A 17,087-nucleotide genomic window follows, 5' to 3' on the forward strand; every position below is an offset into this window, starting at 1 on the left:
GTTCGCTCAGAGCCGCAGCGGGGGGAGCCATTGAGCTGTATTTTCCAGGCAAAAAGGGTGCACAGTTTTATATGCATGTAGTGGCTACAGTGCGGTTTACTGAATTAAAAATAAGCAGGGAGGAATTCACTGCTCTAGGAGAAGGGGTTGAGGAGGGTTGGAGGCAGAGATTTACAGAACTCTTATGCTTGTCTGGCTCCTAGACAAACGCCCCGGGATCATTTCCCTTCGGGGGGAATTTGTAGCCAGTAGGTCGAAGGCCGTCTTAACAAAACCCAAAAGGACATTTGTGGCAAAGCAACAGGCAGTGAAAGGGAGTTTCCCCCCCCCAAACAATTACCAGCGGGTGTTGATAAAAAAAAAGCACAAATTGCAGTGAAACATTTATGTGTAAAAGTGGTTAGTAAATCTGCACCATCTGCCAGCTTAATTTATTCTTCAAATAGAAGGCTGGTTTCCTTTGCTTCCTAATGACTTTCCTTAATGGCTATCACTAAGGCATGAGTGTGTCTGTCATTAAAATGTGTTTAGTGGGTATTTATGCTTGCCCTCTCAGTAGTAAGCAGTGATTTATTGCTGGGGCTCTGCAAACTTATTTGTCTAGATAGCTGCCAAATGGATTTGTATTACTCCACAGAGTCTATTCAACAGGGTTTGTGTTATGTTGATACAAATGAGTATAGGAGAGCACAATGACACCTCTTGGAAATGACCTCTCTCTCTGAGTCAAATGAAACTTTCCAATTTTCTTTAGGGACTTTTTAAACTCTGGAAACACTTGGCACGTTTAGCTGTCTGTGTCATGTGCTGAAACACACTGAACAACTTAATTCAAATAGAAATTCATAACCATTACAACTCGATTCAGGCGGACATTATGAGAAAAATAGTGCTTTTAAACAATTGTAAACATGTTTTTATAAAAGCCCAAATAGTATGGGCAGAGGATAAAATGGTGAAGTCTAAAAAAACAAATGTTGTGAATAGAAAGTATCCCATCAACACATGATGACATTAAAAGTGACACGTTGCGTAAATGGTGTTTTTGCAAGCCACGGTCCGATCGGGATGAAATTGCATTGCTGCCACTATCACCTGACCTCTGGGATTGCTTTGAAAACATTTCATTGGAGAGTGATTGGAGGCAAAGTGCAGCCAGGCCTGCCGTGTAGCAAGGGCCAAAGGAAATAATACAACATATCCATTCAGAGAGAATATTTACTTTTTCCCATTTCTGAAATGAAGCCAGATGAACGAGGGAATATGCAGCACCGTGGCTTAGTGAAATAAAAGAGAGGTTGAAGTGGTTCTCTTCTTTTGACTAACATGTCGGTGTTACTGCTGAGAATGCTGCATAAGCTTTTCAGAAGGGTGCGATGGAGTCTGTTTATTGGGAGGTGTCGTGGCAGGAAGCCTAGGGTCTCCGTGCTGGGTGTGAATAAACGTTCACACAGCGTTCACACACTTTGTGAGAGCTGCATCGGCCAGCTTGTGAGACACTTGTGAGTAGTGAGCGGCGTGGACACGGAGCCTGTGCAAAGTGTGTGAACGCCATGTGAAATCTCACCTTTATATTAGCAATCTGCACCTCTGCTGGTTTGGCTCATCTCACACGGTCTGCTCTGCGAACCACTTCGAGGTTACCGTCTATATCCATAAGATAGGTCATCTCAACACGAGGTTAGAGTTACAGCACCTCTTTTCACCCTCTGTCTGAAACCAGAGCCCAGTCTGCTCTGATTGGTTAGCTGGCCGGCTCTGTTGTGATTGGTCAACCGCTTAGAAATGTTGCAATGTGTTGGAGTGCTCGCCAATAGAGGCGTGAGTGTTTTGTAGTGATGTCACTATGTTACGACGTAAACAAAGGAGTCCAATGGAGGCGTTTCTGGCAGGGAGGGAGAGGGAACTTTTAGACTTTACAGACTATTTACATGTGTGTACCCGTGTAACACACTGCAAACAAAGGGAAAAGCAAAAAAGCATAATGGGGACTTTTTAATCAAAACTTAAGCTGTGCAGAAATATGCGCAGAAAAAATGCATTGTCATGACTTGAGTTCCAGCTGTAGCAGTAGTCAATTAAAGGTCATTGTGTAGGAAATCATTACAGGGTTGCCGTCGATTTATTGGCGTAAACTGCCTTTTAAAAAAATGCACACCTCATTAAGATGCAGCTAAGCAGGATGCATACTGATGACTTTCCAACGTACATCATTTCTTTCTGTCCTCTTTCCCCTGCAGTCAGTCCCAGTGACAACAACAGGACGTTTGGTTTGAGCCCAGTCTTCCCCATAGAGGCCCCTTCTCATAAACAAGCCAATGGGGACCTGAGGGCGGGCCCTCACTGGAGGCCCCAGAGCCCCAAAAGCCCCAAAAGCCCCAAAGTCCTGCGCCTCAGTCCCCAGGAAAGCAGGTACAGTCTTTTCTTTGACATGTCAACCTTTTAAAATGTGGGATTGAACTCTACCGCATTAATGATCATGATTAAATCCTTTTTTCTTTTTTCAGTCTGTCTATGAGGGCCAAGCTACTGGAGTCCGACAGCAACAAGGGGGGTGAATCCAAGGATGACTTTGAGGAGTACAGACCCTCCGAGCCCACAGCTCAGAACGGTATCTAACGGCCTCCATCAGCAGCTAACCGCCAGCCGCATATCTTCCATTAGCCACTGTTACAATTCACGCTGCCATGACTATGAATTATGCATAAAAGCTAAATAAATTATAAATGGCTCGTCTCTTTTTCGGTCTTTCTAAAACATTTTCCTCTCTTTGCAGGCGCCTCAGTGAAGGACAGCCTGCGGCTCCCTATACCTCAGCGAGACTCGGTCAGCGAGGAGCGGGGCTCCTCCCCGGCTGGCTCCCCCAGGCCTGAGAGGAGGGGCCTCATTAAGGGCACCCACCGGGCCATACTGGGCTACGGCTCCCTCGTGGCCTCTATAGGACTCGGCCGCTGCCTGGATATTCCCCCAAGGGTGCCACCTCGAACTAACCTCCCTTCCCTAGAGAACCACACCCCCTCCGAACCAGAGATCTCCCTGCCCATGCCCCTCATTTCAGACCCCCCAGTGGTGGACGATCTCATTACCTTTTCCACCTCGGAGCAACTCTCCAGGCCACTCTTAGATTTAGCGATGCAGTACCAGGAACTGAAGCCCTTGCCCCTGACGCCGCCGCCACCAAACCCCCGTGAGAGGAGCGGCCGCCGGACGCCGCAGATGCCGCACAGCCCTCAGAGTCCCCGTACCCCCATTCGGCACAGCAAGGCCAGCCCAGGGGAATGGACCCCAATTTCCCAGTCAACTAATGGGGGGGTGGGCTGTGAGTCCTGTGAGCACAGAGCGGAGCGGAGGAGAAGGTCCAGCCACGGCCTACACGCCTCCCAGCTAGGTCAGTGGGACTCTTCTACCCTTAAGGGGCACGACATCCAATAATACAAGTCAATGTTGGCTAACTAGTGACTTGGAGAACGCACACATTTGAAAAAGAAAGCCTGTGTTACTAACTGGGGTTGTGAGATGTCAAAAAATTACACAATTTACAAAATACGCATCCGGTAACAGTTCTGAGATATAGCAGCCAGGTATATATTGCACAGTTGCATTGTGGGAAGTGAAGGAAGCCCAGTAGCTTGGCAGCATGACTCATACTAAAGACTAAAAGTCAAATGTCTGTTGCTTGATTTTGAACGTTCTTTTTATAAATGTTTTGTTTCTTCCTCGACTTTATGAAAGTGCGGCACTAAATCACTGGAGTGCTCCTTTTTAAAATGACTCTCCTCTCCAAATCCAATCCATGATTTGGTTTTTAATTTATCTGCGTGATTCATCTGCATTTCCTTGAGAGCATATTTTAAGGAGGCCTCGCACGGAAATTGGATCCGACCTTGAGAAATGTACCTTTTCAGCGCGACAATGTTCCTTCACGGCTTGAATTGTTATTGTCACTTTTCTAAAGGAAGATCTGTCTGGCACAAGGGAGGCTTTAATGCGGCACAACCTTTTTTCATTTACATCAAAGCTGGTCTTCTGCTATTTGCATATCGCAGGTACCAGCTGGCCCGCCATACTCACTGCTAACACCAATCAAACCCAATCGGCTGTTTCTTCCTCTGTCAAGTTTTCTTTTAAAGCAAAGTTTAACATTAATGCAAAACATCTCGGTGCACAGCCAAAGTCGCCTTAATGGTGCAGGTCACTTCCTGTTACAGTTTGGCTGGGTGCATGTCGGGTGTATTTACGCTCCTGTTCAGGCACCTTTTCCTTTGAGGCATGCCAACTGTATGCCTATAGAACAAGTGTAAAGAATTCAAACATGCTAACGATCACATTCAAGAGGGATTAGCGTCCTTATAATTACATGAGTTGAGTGTTCTCATGAGGCATGTGTTCAGGGATGATGTGCATATCAGCAACACTTGAATCCACTGTACATTCACTTGTATTCAACCAGAGATAATGTGCATTTCTGAGAAGCTCCGACACAGTTTAGAGCCGTAATGACGGAGGCGTGGGTACAGGTTGTTTTTAAGAGCGAGTGGGCTTTACCGGGGCTTTAAGAGTGCCCTCTGGTAACATTTCACACTCCACATCTGCTCCATTTGACTCACAGAGCTGGGATTCTCCGCACAGAGGCTCTGACAGCGCTGCGCCCAGATACTGAGCAGGCATGCCTCGCCTGTTCGTCTGCTAACAACCGTCATCTCACAAACCGCATGCACTCATTACATTGGGGTGCACAGAGGCAAAAAGCCACGCGTAATTAAGCAGCGGGTGTTTTAGCTAAACATCTTGTTTGTTGCCTGCAATGACTCAGAAGCATAGACAGACTGCCACAAGGTCGCCGGCAGTGAATGCTTGCTTGAAAGAGAGAGATGAATGCCGAGGAGTCCTTCACTGCCGGTTGCTCTCGTGTGACTCCTGAATGCTCTTTTCCGTTGGTGTCAGCTGAATAGCCGAGCAGCCTCTTAGAGCTGCTGTTGATGTAAATAATGCCACTTGGCAGACACTTCCCATTTGGAAACAGCACATGTTCCTTCAGGCTGATTTATTCCCAGTTTAATGTTCTTGTCAGTGCTCATTTACACTTGCTGTTGCAGCTCTGTCAACTTGTTACACCGCCGTATGTTGAAATTAATTTCGAGTTACATTACATCCACATTTTTTGCTTGTTCCATTTCTTTTTTACACTAATAATGTAACACTTTGATGTTTTGGATTGAATCATTTTAATCCTTCAGGTTTATGTGTTTTGCAAATGCATATTTTAGATTGGAGAGTTTAGCAAAAGAGCACCAGTGCAACACTGCAGTGGTTTGAGAGTAGCATTAGAGCCTCCCTAGGAAAGAAGGTGAAACGGAAGATGTGAAGGTTTTTCATATTTAAAATATTCAGCCTTTTTATGAAAATGTGGCCTTTTTAAAGGAAACTCACACGATTATAGAAATAAAGATGAATTTGCATCACATTAACTTATTTAGTTTGACAATATGTTGTCCCAGAAATAATTGCAATAAATGATCTCATGGTGTGTTTAGGAAAGTGTTATGCCACGGACATACAAATAATATATTAGCATAAAAAGGCAAGAACAGGGTGTCAAACAGTATTAACGTTAATAAATGATTTAGAATATTCAGACTTCAGAATTGGAATGTGAAGGAAAATATTAAAAAAAAAAATATCGCAATGTCAGTTTTTTTCAATATCGTGCGTGCGATATACCTGGCGGGCCAGATCTAATAGTAATTAGAAATTATCTTGCGGGCCGAAATTAAATCCACCAAGGGCCGGATGTGGCCCCCGGGCCTTGGGTTTGACATAAGGTAATTTAAGGTAATAAAGAGCCATTCATTCCTTAACATTCAATAATCTGTCAGACCAGTTCCTCAATGGTTTGGACCTTTTAACAAGCATAAAGTAACAACACACATGTAAACACAATGGACATACCCTATATCATACATCATTCGACAGTCCTGGTCAGTTGACATATTATATAACGGTGGCTCTTGATTAGAAGTCCAATACTATTTGGAATTCTGCTTGAGACTGAAACTATTTGACAGAAAACCTTAAAGATGCTTCTGATTTGCACTATGGGAAATGTAGGACCCAGTGTATTCAAACCTTGATTATTACTAGGTGACTAAAAATCTTACACCTTAGCCTCCACATTCTTTCTACTCTGGATTCACCTATCCAGTAACCTTGTGTAATCCCTAATGGTGTCCCTTTAATGCTTTGTCTTTCTGTTCCCTCCAGTTTTGGACCTGCCCTTGAGCCTGGACTCACAGGACTCTGATGATAAGCCTCCTGTGCCCTCTCCCCTCCACCCTAGCCCCGCCCTCTCCAGCCCCAAAACCCGACGCCTGGAGGTCAGCGTGATCCCCCGGCCTCGCCCGTCCCCCATCCGCCCCCGCATCGACCCCTGGAGCTTCATCTCAGCCGGTGGCGGGACCTCTGGGGGCCGCAGCCCGCACCGCTCTGACAGCAACCCTCTGGGCTACCAGCCTTCCCCTACCAACCCCTTCACCAACTGTGACCCCTTCCCCTCACCAGACTGCGACCCCTTCGCCCTCAAGGCTGACCCCTCGAGCGGCTCGGACACGGCTTCTCCCTTCGACCCCTTCTCCACTCCCTTTCCCACCTCCCGTTCTGCCCCGTGCTCCACTAACGGTTCCCCCACGCTGCCAACCTTCCGTTTAGCGCCCCTCAACCCGGCCGATTCGCCCCTCATCGACCTGGGCTGGGCGGCCTGCAGCAGACCCCTGGATGTTACCAAAGAGAGGGCTCACCCCCGCAAGACACTGGGGCTCAAGCCCTTCAAGTCCCCAACGCAACTCAGAGACGATAGGTTCTAAACACGAGGCAAGGCCGGGGGTTTGTCGCAGGAACACAGTCTAGGACCATCTCACTACTATGTCCACCATCTTAACAAACATTTGGAATCTTTAAGAAAAAACCCATCAATCAACCCACTGAGTGAGTTTTACCCCACAATCATTGCAGGTCCTATTGATACGCCAGCCTGCTGCTTCGGAAGCCAGTGAAAGGCGGTGCTTTGTATTGTGGGAAAGCTGCCTTTGAACCAATAGCTGGTGCCCATTTCATTCTCCCCCTCTATCCAGGTTTCTCTCCCTTTGAAGAAGCAGAACACAGATCACCAGTCCCATCTTCCGATCCTATCAGGCTGCTCATATCACCTGCTTTCATCTCCGCCTACCTTTTGAAGCACTGTGACAATGCAGAGGTGGATAAGGCGCCTTGCACAGCTTCATCTGCCTCTACCTCTCTGCAAACTGAAAGCATTCAGGACAATGGAAAATTGGAGTGCCTTATTTCGTGAAGTGTTTTTAGTATATGTCTTTCAAAGATTTCTTATATGGTTTATCTGGTGCGTAGGGAAAATGCTTTCAATTTGACTCAAATTTTTGCAAATCAGCTTGCTATTGCTGTGGAAGAAAATGTCGTCTACGTGTCTGTGTGTGCATGTCTAGGCTCATTGTTCGAGGAGGGCTTATGTTTAAAAAAGAAACAACAGAATCTGCCTGTTGTATATTATATTCTAGGCCACTCATGAAATCCAAAACAAATCCATGACCCAGACATTCCACTTGGAAACAGATAAAATTCCAATGACGTTTCCCTTGAGATGCCAGGGATTTATTCGGCTGGCAGGCGACACAGGAAACGAGCCGGGGGAGCCCTCTGCATTCCCTTCACATGCCAAAGAATGCCACTGTGACAGTACGGGCTGGCACACGGAGTGTTTGCAAATACATTGTTTTTACCTCCATGGAGTGCCAGACGGGTGGGCTTTGCCACACTGGACAGTACAGAGAGTTGACAACACCTTAATTACTTTTCATATCATCCAGTCTGTCTTTTCACTACCCGTCTGATGCTGTAGGAAGGTTCAACCAAATACATTCAAGTATTTGCAAATATTACAAAATGTATGGAAGCTTCATTTGACATTTTATTTATTTGTACATTACAGCAGAGTAGTCGTAGCTTTGCAAAGCCAGCCTACAATTTGGCAGTATTTTTCACTAATTGACATTTCTCCTCTTTACCCTATTAGAGGAAGTTGGAAAACCATTGTTGTCATGGAAGTGTTAAATATATCCTGATGTGATAAAAATCAAGCTGCTTTTTCAACAACTTAATTGTGAAGAAATACGTTGCCCTTTTTGTGAGTGAAAGGAAAGGTGATGCCACTCTTTTATCACTCTGTTTCATTTGAAGCTTAAGCTAGCATCTGGTTAGCTTAGCATAAAGGCTGGAAGCAAGGGGAAACAGCTAGCGTGGTTTCATTTATAGTACATCATTTCTTGTTTGTTTAATAGCAGTGGCTTTCTGGTGTTTTGTCATCACTCAGGTGGCCAGTGAAATACCAAGAGAAGAAAGCTAGTAGATAAAGTTAGCTTTCCCCCCCTGTTTACAGCGTTTTGGCTAACGGCCCATTAGCCAAAACACTACAGGCTTCAAAGAATCTTGAAGCTGGGCGTGTCAGAGGCTTGGCGATTTCTCGCGCCCAAGGCGACCAACAACCAATCAGGAATCTCCCGCCCGCCCCCGGCATACAAAGCAATAGCAATGTTAAAACGAACTAAACTGGATATAAACTCCCCAAACAGGCGAAAACCTACCAGTTTCACCCACTGTCTCTGCCACCTCCCTCCATGCCTGGTTTGTATCCCGGTAAATAGTTCTGGTCGTAAAGAACCGGGTGATTTGCTACCGTAATTTCTCGTTTGGAATATGAGGAAATGATTGATTGGCTAGCGCTTGTACTGGCGGGATTTGCATAAACGGGATTTGATTGGCTGATGCCAGCTCCGAAAGCATCGGGAGCATCAAAAGTTGAACATTGCTCAACTTTTGATGCTCACGATGCTTCCAAAGCCATGCTCCGCTCCCCAGAATGCAGTTCGGCGAAGATTCAAAATCTTCTACGTCACCCCATTCAAGTGAATGGGCGAAGCTTTGAAAGCATTTTTCGATGCCTGTAGTGTAGACGGGGCGTAAGCAATCTGTCTCAGCGTCAAACGTACGCTCATTATTCACATGGCTAGTCAGGCTTTATGAAATCTCAGCACATGTATATCAGACTTGCTGCCTTTGGTGTGAGATGTAGGCTGACTTTGCAAGGCTAATGTAGCAGGGCTGCTAAACCCTGGTCCCTCACAGTTTGTTTGTGTTAAAAGTCCGACTTCAACCATTTTAACAATGCTAAACAGATCTGGTAGGATCCTGTGAATAACAGTGATGGCATGTTGAGATACTTCTACAGCATTGAAGTTCAACATTGAGCAATAATACAGGAAGAAATCCATTGTAGAGATGCTAAAATATAAATTATTCCAGAATGCACTGGAGCAGCAGCTTGCCCTTTTAACTTTAGTTCACTATCATTATCATCAATGATCGAATGACATACTTCATGGTCAGGCATTTTCTCCAGGGGTTTCCAGCAACAAATGCTTCACAACATAAGCCCTTGAATGGCTTGGATATCACAGATAGAATCCAATTAGTATGATCCACCAAATGTTAATGGCAGTCAAACTAGTTCTCAAGCATGCAGGCAACTGAAAGAGACCCACTAAGCGCAAACTCGTCCTGTTCCCATCGCAGCAGCATTACGAGGTACAAATACTGATTGGCTTCAACACTGACACCGTGTCATTGGAGGACAATACAAGCTTTGTTCCGACGAAGAGTGAAAACCTTGTCTCCAAAGGGGGAAAGCCTGATTAGCCTAATAATCTGTCTGGCGAACAGAGGAGGCTGATAGCGATAATTAGCCTCTTGATAAGAGTGGAGAGCATTAACAAAGCGTTCAGATATTTGGTTAATTAATTTCCCCCAACGTTAGGAAAAAGCCTCCTCGCGAGGTATATTGAGTTGATCACTGCATCAGCTTACGGCTCCATTTAAGCCGTGCCCTTTTTCTATGCATAAAGTTTCAAAGACGCAGCGAGCTATCTTTCCCTTTTCTTTTATTGTTTTATTCTCTCCGCTGCTGACGGATGAAATCTTCACAATCGAAGCTCACCTTCTTCCACGTCCTTTGCTTTCAGGTCATGTGGGGAGGTTTTCTTTCTTCTCCTTCTTACTCCTACCTATAATTTCTACTCTGGAAAGTTTTCTCGAGGGCAGTTTTGTCCTGACTCAGCGACAGCCAGGTTTCCATCCGGGGAAAAATAAATGGCATTTGTTCTAGAACAGAGTCCATTATTGGAGTAGTGCTCATTTTACAGAGTCAATTGCATTTCTTTGAAATTGAAACGGGAGCTTTTTTGAATATTTCTATTGAACTATTGTGTCTGTTCATCAACCGCTGGACATCAAAGCAATATTAAAAGTAACAAAGAGACACAGTGCTTTTAAAGGTCTCGGTATGCTTCAACTTGATGGTGTTGCCCAACCATATGGAAGGGCTAAAATGTTAGCTGTACGAATGGCCACAGTTGAACGTGGGCTGAAGAGCCTTTGTCCTATACTTGTATTGTTGCAATTAGTTGGGTCAAAAATGACATAAAGAGAGCTTAAACACTGCCTACTTTCCCACCGCCACAAACTAAGTGTACATTTGGATAGACCTGATTGACATTATGTCTCCTTTACAAACTAGGAAAACCATTGTGGTTGTTCCTATAAGTGTCCTGAAATTAGTATAAAGGTCATGCTACGTTGTATCCATATAAAGGATTAGTTTGACATTCAGGGGAACAAGTATTTACTGTGTTGTCGATGGAAAGAAAACCACTTTTGTATAGTCCATACAATTTGAAGCTAACCGCCAGTTAGCTTAGCATTAGGACTGAAAGCTAAGCTAACAGCCAGTTAGCTTAGCATTAGGACTGGAAGCTGCCAGCCCTGGTTCTGTTAAAAGGTAAAAGGATCTGCCTTCCCGCTCATGCAAAGTTCCATTAGTGACTTCCTGGAGCTTTTCACTGTTAGGTGGCCAAGAAACCATTGAACTTTCAGAGAAGAGAATATGTAGTTACCTTTGGACGGAGCCAGGCTAGCCTCTTGAGATTTTGCTAAGCTAAGCCAACTTTGTAAACATGGGTAAAGGCTATTATGCATACAAAAATGTTCTAGGTGATGTTAGACAAACTGACAAGCACTTAATTTAAGCTTCACCACTGCATTCTTTGTTTTTAATGTCTGATTTGCACAGGATAAAATAGCAACATTTAAGGTTGACCATCTTATGTTGGCAGAAAGTGGCACCCGATAGATTAGTAAAAGCTGCAGGTTTGATATAGAATTTGTCTCTCAGCAGTATTCCCTACCTTCTTCCTGATCCTGTCCTCGCCACAAACATTTTGCAGATGTGACAAGTGATGAGTTATTGCCTTGTCTCTTGGTGTCAAAACAAAAGCCACGAAAGTCATCCTGCGAAAGTCATTAGTCTAGGATGGCTGTTATTGTCAACAGAGCTCTGTGAGGAGAAATGATACATGAAGGAAATTGAGATGATTGAAACGTCTGGCAGATTATTTCTGTCAACAATTCCGTGTGTGTGTGTCAAGTATCCACTTCAACCTGCCACTCATGACTTGTATGAATGTTCCCTCAGCGCCAGACTTTAATTTTCCCTCAGACGTGAAGTTGAAAAGTGTTGCCTGTCGTTTTCACTCGAGCTTTCGCACGCGGAGTAGTCGACTTCAATAGCAGTCATTGTGCTTTTCCCAAATGGTTAAGTTATTGTAAATACTTGGAGTCGGTTTCCTCCTTTGAGTGGTGAGACACCGTTCTTCTGCGACATGACCTTTGCTTAGAAATATGCTGCATTACATAAAATGTTATTTTTAACATCCAAATCCTCGCCTCTTTAAGTGTAATCTGAATCTGACAAAACTAATTTAGTAGCCGGGCGATTGAAGACATTTTAAAGAAGCCTTTTTGTGGACAGGGGTGTCTGATATTTGGTTTTGCCCGTCAGATTTAGGAACCGTAGCTGCCACTCCTCTTCCCCTACTGACAGCCTGCTAAGCGTGCGCTGATGAGTTGTTTATGACGCTCCGCTCTTCCAGGCATCGCCCCATCCGTCATTTCAAATCAGCCTCCAGTGTACAAACTGACAGGGAGAAGAGGAGTGCATTCTCTGCATGGAGATATCCGGCCACCGGTGTTACTCTTTCCGCCCCGCTGTGGCAGGCAGCAGACATGATTTGATGGTCTTAATTCAAAGTTCAAGCTCAGACCATTGCCCTTAATCAGCCAGTGGCAAATGGTCTATACGTTACATGAATACAAGCTAATGAGAAAACACAATGGGGGAACCCGAGGCTCTGACCCTCATCCCGCCGAGAGGCTTCTTGTAATATGCCTTTGTGTTATAGAATTTCAGAGGTGAAAAATCAGAGCTATTATCCAGAAGGGGAAAAAACATGTTGCCAGCTAGCTACTTTCTGGCTTTGTTAACATTGGAAAGCGTTGCCTAATGCAACCATCCATTCCATCAGGATAACACTTAAAGCTTAATTTGGCTTTTTCATCAGTGGATATGTTTATATACATACTAATTGTTTCACTTAGCCACTGATTCAAATTGAGTCCCTATACTAGTTTGGACCCTTGAATTGAATGATCCTGATAACTGAGAGTAACAGACACACAAACATACCCATCTGCAGTGTTGGACTTTAAAGAAGTCGAGTCAGTAGGGGAGGGGACTGTATTTCTTAAATTGCTCCAGCTCCTGTTAAATCATTCTTTCACCCCTTCACGGTTACAGAGAAAATTGGAGGATGGAGGGAAGATTGAACACGTGTCGCATTTATTTTATTGATGAAATCTTACCTTGGCGGCTCAGTGAAGAGAACATTCTAAAAGGAGGAAATAGATGGCCTGACATTTCAGTGGCTTTCACCCCATTTACCTCTGCTGCCTGTGCTTGCTTTTGTTCAATTAAGTGGAGGTTACAAATATATCTGCTTATCAGCCTCTTTCAGTTGTCTCAGTGCCAGAGACATTATGGCTCTTTCTGGCTCATATGAACTGAAACACCTGCTCAGGCCTTTGTTTGGCATCAACAGGCCGAGACCAAATGATCAAATATGACCTTCTATTGACAGTACAGGAATCGCGCATCCCAATAGAGACGTGGACAAAAGCCACGTACACGAGAGGCTCTGCCAGGTGCATATAAGCCAGTGCTCGGTCTCTCAAAGTGTGAACATTATTCCTAATTCTTTTCAGTCTGTGAAATCCAAGGTCACCATCTGCTGTCCTCTTTTTCTGTAAAACTGGATGAATGGGAGCTGTGAAAGGAGGACCAATTTGTTTCCAAGACCACAGTGAAGGCTGGTGCTCTGAGTAGCGATTTAAACATGGATTTATTGTATGAGGTTATTAAGTCCAAGGCCCGCTTACTGTCCCCCCTTCTCTCCACAGCCCCACGACGTGATTATTGTTCGGCCTAGCTATTGACACTCAATTACCTTGTGATCTTCCTGGAATAGAAGCCGTTCAATCTGTACATTTCTCTTTCTGGAGTGTTGAATGAGTGTGCTGCAAACCAATTGGTTGTGTAAACAGCCATTGTGTCTCAATTATGGAGTCTGCGAATGATTTATTGTTGTCTCCTCATCATCGTTGGCAGATGAAAGGTCTGAAATAGCTGATATTATAATATTATGTCATACTACGTGTCAGGGTGGATAAGCTAGTCTTACAAACTAGCGTCCTTGAAGCTTCGCGATATAGTAACTACATCTTTGACAATATTTTTCTTCCACCTCACACATTTTTCCTGCCATAAAATGCTAAACAGATTGCCTGCCATCCTATTAGTTTGCATATTCAACCTTCTTCCAATAACGTTTTAATAATTTTGTGGTTGACTTTCGGAGGTAAACAATAAATTAGGCTTTGCCCTGTTTGCTAGCCCCATTAGCCACAGTCCAAGCTAGCCTCGCTCTCCTAAAGGTCAGCTAAATAAATAGTAAATGCTACAAATTTGCATGTAGAAGTTCAACAGAGTTCAAATATGGAAATCTATGCATGGATTTTTCTTCTGTGTAGACCATCTGTGGCTAAAAAATACAAACTGGACGGTTTACTTATGACAGGCAGGTGTAAGGTGACTAAAACATTCCAGATAAGTCAGCAACAACAACAACACAAATGGTTACAAATGTCCAACATTGTGTTTAGAACCATGGTTTTGTATGACGGTGATACAAAATAATGTATTTTCTCTCGTTGTCTAAGGCAAAAATATAGTCCTGGTTAAATATTTGACTAAGTCTTGTGGGAATTTAAAAGTAGCTGGTCTCTTTCAGGTGCTTCTGCTTGGGCTTGAATAACACACAGTACTGTAAAAGCTTCCTACCAGCCAGCTTTACAACACTTCTACACAGGGGTGGAAGTGGATATTTATATATGGCCATCGTTTTACACACTGGATCAAAACTATTTCTAGATGGCCATGGACGCGGTCTACATTAAGATGACAGATTGATTGCTTCATATGAACAACACATTGTATAGGTTTTCACTGGAGTATTTAAGATGTATGTATGGGTGCTTCACATGAGGCAGATTCACTTTACATTCCAGTTCTTTAATTGGACCTAAATCTGTATCAAAATGATTCCCCTGCCAGCCCCAGTATTTGTGTGTAGCAGAAAAGGCCTGGTAGAGATTGAAATCAGGTTCTTAGTGTCCATTGCCGCAAAATCCCAAACTCAAATCACAGTCTAATGACTCCTTGGGGCACCCATACTGAATTTGTATGTGCATAAAACTGCTAGATAGAGATGAGGATTGTGTCGCTACCTTAAGTAGAAGACCAGGTTGACCTCCTCTCTGTCTTTGTATCTATTTGCTTTTTATTGTTATTGTTCCAGATTCATTTCCATGTCTATTTTGTGTCTTATTTCAAGCCAGGCGATGTGATAACACAACTGTTGCATTGCCCTGGCAGCCCTTACATCTCTCTCAGAACGGCCTCTGCTCATGCGAGTAAGAGCTTTTGCGAACATCGGGCTTTGAATATTTGTTATTGTTGCATTTTTGTGAAATCTCGCACTGGGCTGGGCCTAATCAACTGTTTTTATTGTTGTGTCAAGAGGACTATTTCTGTATACAGTATGTGAAGATGTTTGTATTTCTCTTGACTATTATAATGGGTTTTAACCTGTGGAAAAAAAAAAAAAAAAGGAAAAAGCTCAAAAAGAGACCAAATAAAATGTAACACTCCTTACTTGTTTGTGACTTTATTTATTTTGATAGAGGTAACTGAGAATTCTTGTGTTGAAAATAATGTTGTTTTGTGATTTCCAGAGACTTGGGTTTCTCAATTCTGATTTGTCACAATACCATTTGGACATTAATCAAAAAGCCTATATTCTCCATTTTTTTTATTTTTAAGAAATGTTTTATCCCTAAAAAATATATTTTATGTTCTCATCAAGAGATTTTTTTTACTTGATAATGAGTTTCCAAAATGTTTGATCCTTACCAAATGACTTCATCCCAGAATTGTTAACACATTGCACATGTCCCGTTTTCATATTCACCTTTTGGGGTCAGATGTAATTTGGTCTCCAGTTAGCAGCTCTTTTATCAAGAAATCTAAAAAGTAGCAGTCCTTATATTAGGACATCTTTTTACATCGTTTACGGTCCATCAAATCAAGTGGAAATAATGGCTCTGAATGTGTGCGTATCTTTCTGTAAGTGAGGGGAATGATGTTTTGTGAGACCTGCTGCTCTACAGCTATGGCAGGTGAGGACATAGATGCACTCACTAGTGTGTGTCCAGTTAGTACCTTGTCAGAGCAGTGGCCTGTATTTATGAAAATGATATAAAGTGGTGCGACCTGGGGGAGCATTATATTAAACTCTTTTCTAATCATAATCACAGGTGGAAGAAGTATTCAGATGCCTTACTTTTAGTAAAAGTACCAATACATAATTGTCAAAATTCTCCATTACAAGTTAAATTCCTGCATTGAAAATCTTGCTTAGGTATCAGCAAAATGTACAAGTAATCTTGGAGCATACAAATTGCCTTAAGTGTGTATATAATATTTATTTGTATATGTGACATTTCTAGATAATATTGTTGCATCAAGTAGCATTTTACTGTTGTAGACAAACTGATGGACTTTTAATAATTTCACTCTTTTAATTGTCTTTTTGTATTCTAGTTTAATTTTTAGAAATGCATTTTGTTAACATGAGCAAAAGCTGTTTAATAAATCTAGTGGAATACAATTACACGTTTTCCTTGCATTAAGAAGCATTAAATGTAAATTCCCAAGTAAAGTACAAGAACCTCCAAATTGTTCTTAAGTACAGTACTTGAGTACATGTACTTAGTTCTCATTCATAAAACTCTGTTCGATGTCTCACTATGGGATGCGCCTCAACGCGTATGCAAACAGAAGCATCAATTTCATTACGCCAATCCTGATTGGCTGGTGATCTTGACGTCAGCGTCAGGGAATCCACCCACCCTTTAAGTAGCTTGCGCTAGGTCGCAGCGTCATTCAAACACCTCTTCTCGCTTCAGAGCACATCTCGAATATCAGTAGCCAGGCTAGCTTAACGGTTCACAGACTGAACCCAAGCTAACATTCAGTCGACGGGCGCTTGCCGGTTACTTTTTTTTGCTTTGCAGAAGAATTGAACAAATATTAACACACCAGTTAATATTGTAATCTGCCCCGCCGTTTTTCTTTCGAAATAACGGTAAGGTTTGATTTTTTTCTTTAAACAGTAACATACCTGTTGCTAGTTTATCCCTCCGCACCGACACGACGGCGAGCGGGGACGGACTCTTCTCTCCCTCACACCAGAGGAGACGGAGATAAGAAAGATATTCACCAGTTAATATTTTTGAAAGAAAAATCTACCCCGTCGTTTTTTCCTTTCGGAATAACGATAAGGTTGGATTTTTTTCGGTAACATACCTATTACTAGCTTGTCCCTCCGCGCCGACAACCCGGCAAACGAGGATGGACCCTTCTCTCCCTCACACCAGAGGAGTCAGGGACTCGGAGGCTCGGCTATGCGGCTGCGGGTTTAAGATCTCAGGCACAGACTCACACCAGGTCTGCT

The 17,087-nt window shown here is 43.4% G+C and overlaps 1 protein-coding gene across 1 annotated transcript in view; it reads left to right on the top strand.

Annotated features, from left to right (window-relative positions):
• LOC117463771 (mitogen-activated protein kinase kinase kinase 11) overlaps window positions 1-15,226 on the top strand; it is a 57,190-nt gene extending 41,964 nt beyond the window's left edge. Inside the window, 4 exon segments of the mRNA XM_034106205.2 lie at window positions 2,241-2,412; window positions 2,508-2,611; window positions 2,777-3,388; window positions 6,262-15,226. Coding sequence (XP_033962096.1) covers window positions 2,241-2,412; window positions 2,508-2,611; window positions 2,777-3,388; window positions 6,262-6,860 — 1,487 coding nt within the window. The 3' untranslated portion in view covers window positions 6,861-15,226.
• The last annotated feature ends 1,861 nt before the right edge of the window (window positions 15,227-17,087 follow it).

This window comes from Pseudochaenichthys georgianus, chromosome 18 (assembly GCF_902827115.2).
Source record: "Pseudochaenichthys georgianus chromosome 18, fPseGeo1.2, whole genome shotgun sequence".
Taxonomy (NCBI): Eukaryota; Metazoa; Chordata; class Actinopteri; order Perciformes; family Channichthyidae; genus Pseudochaenichthys; species Pseudochaenichthys georgianus.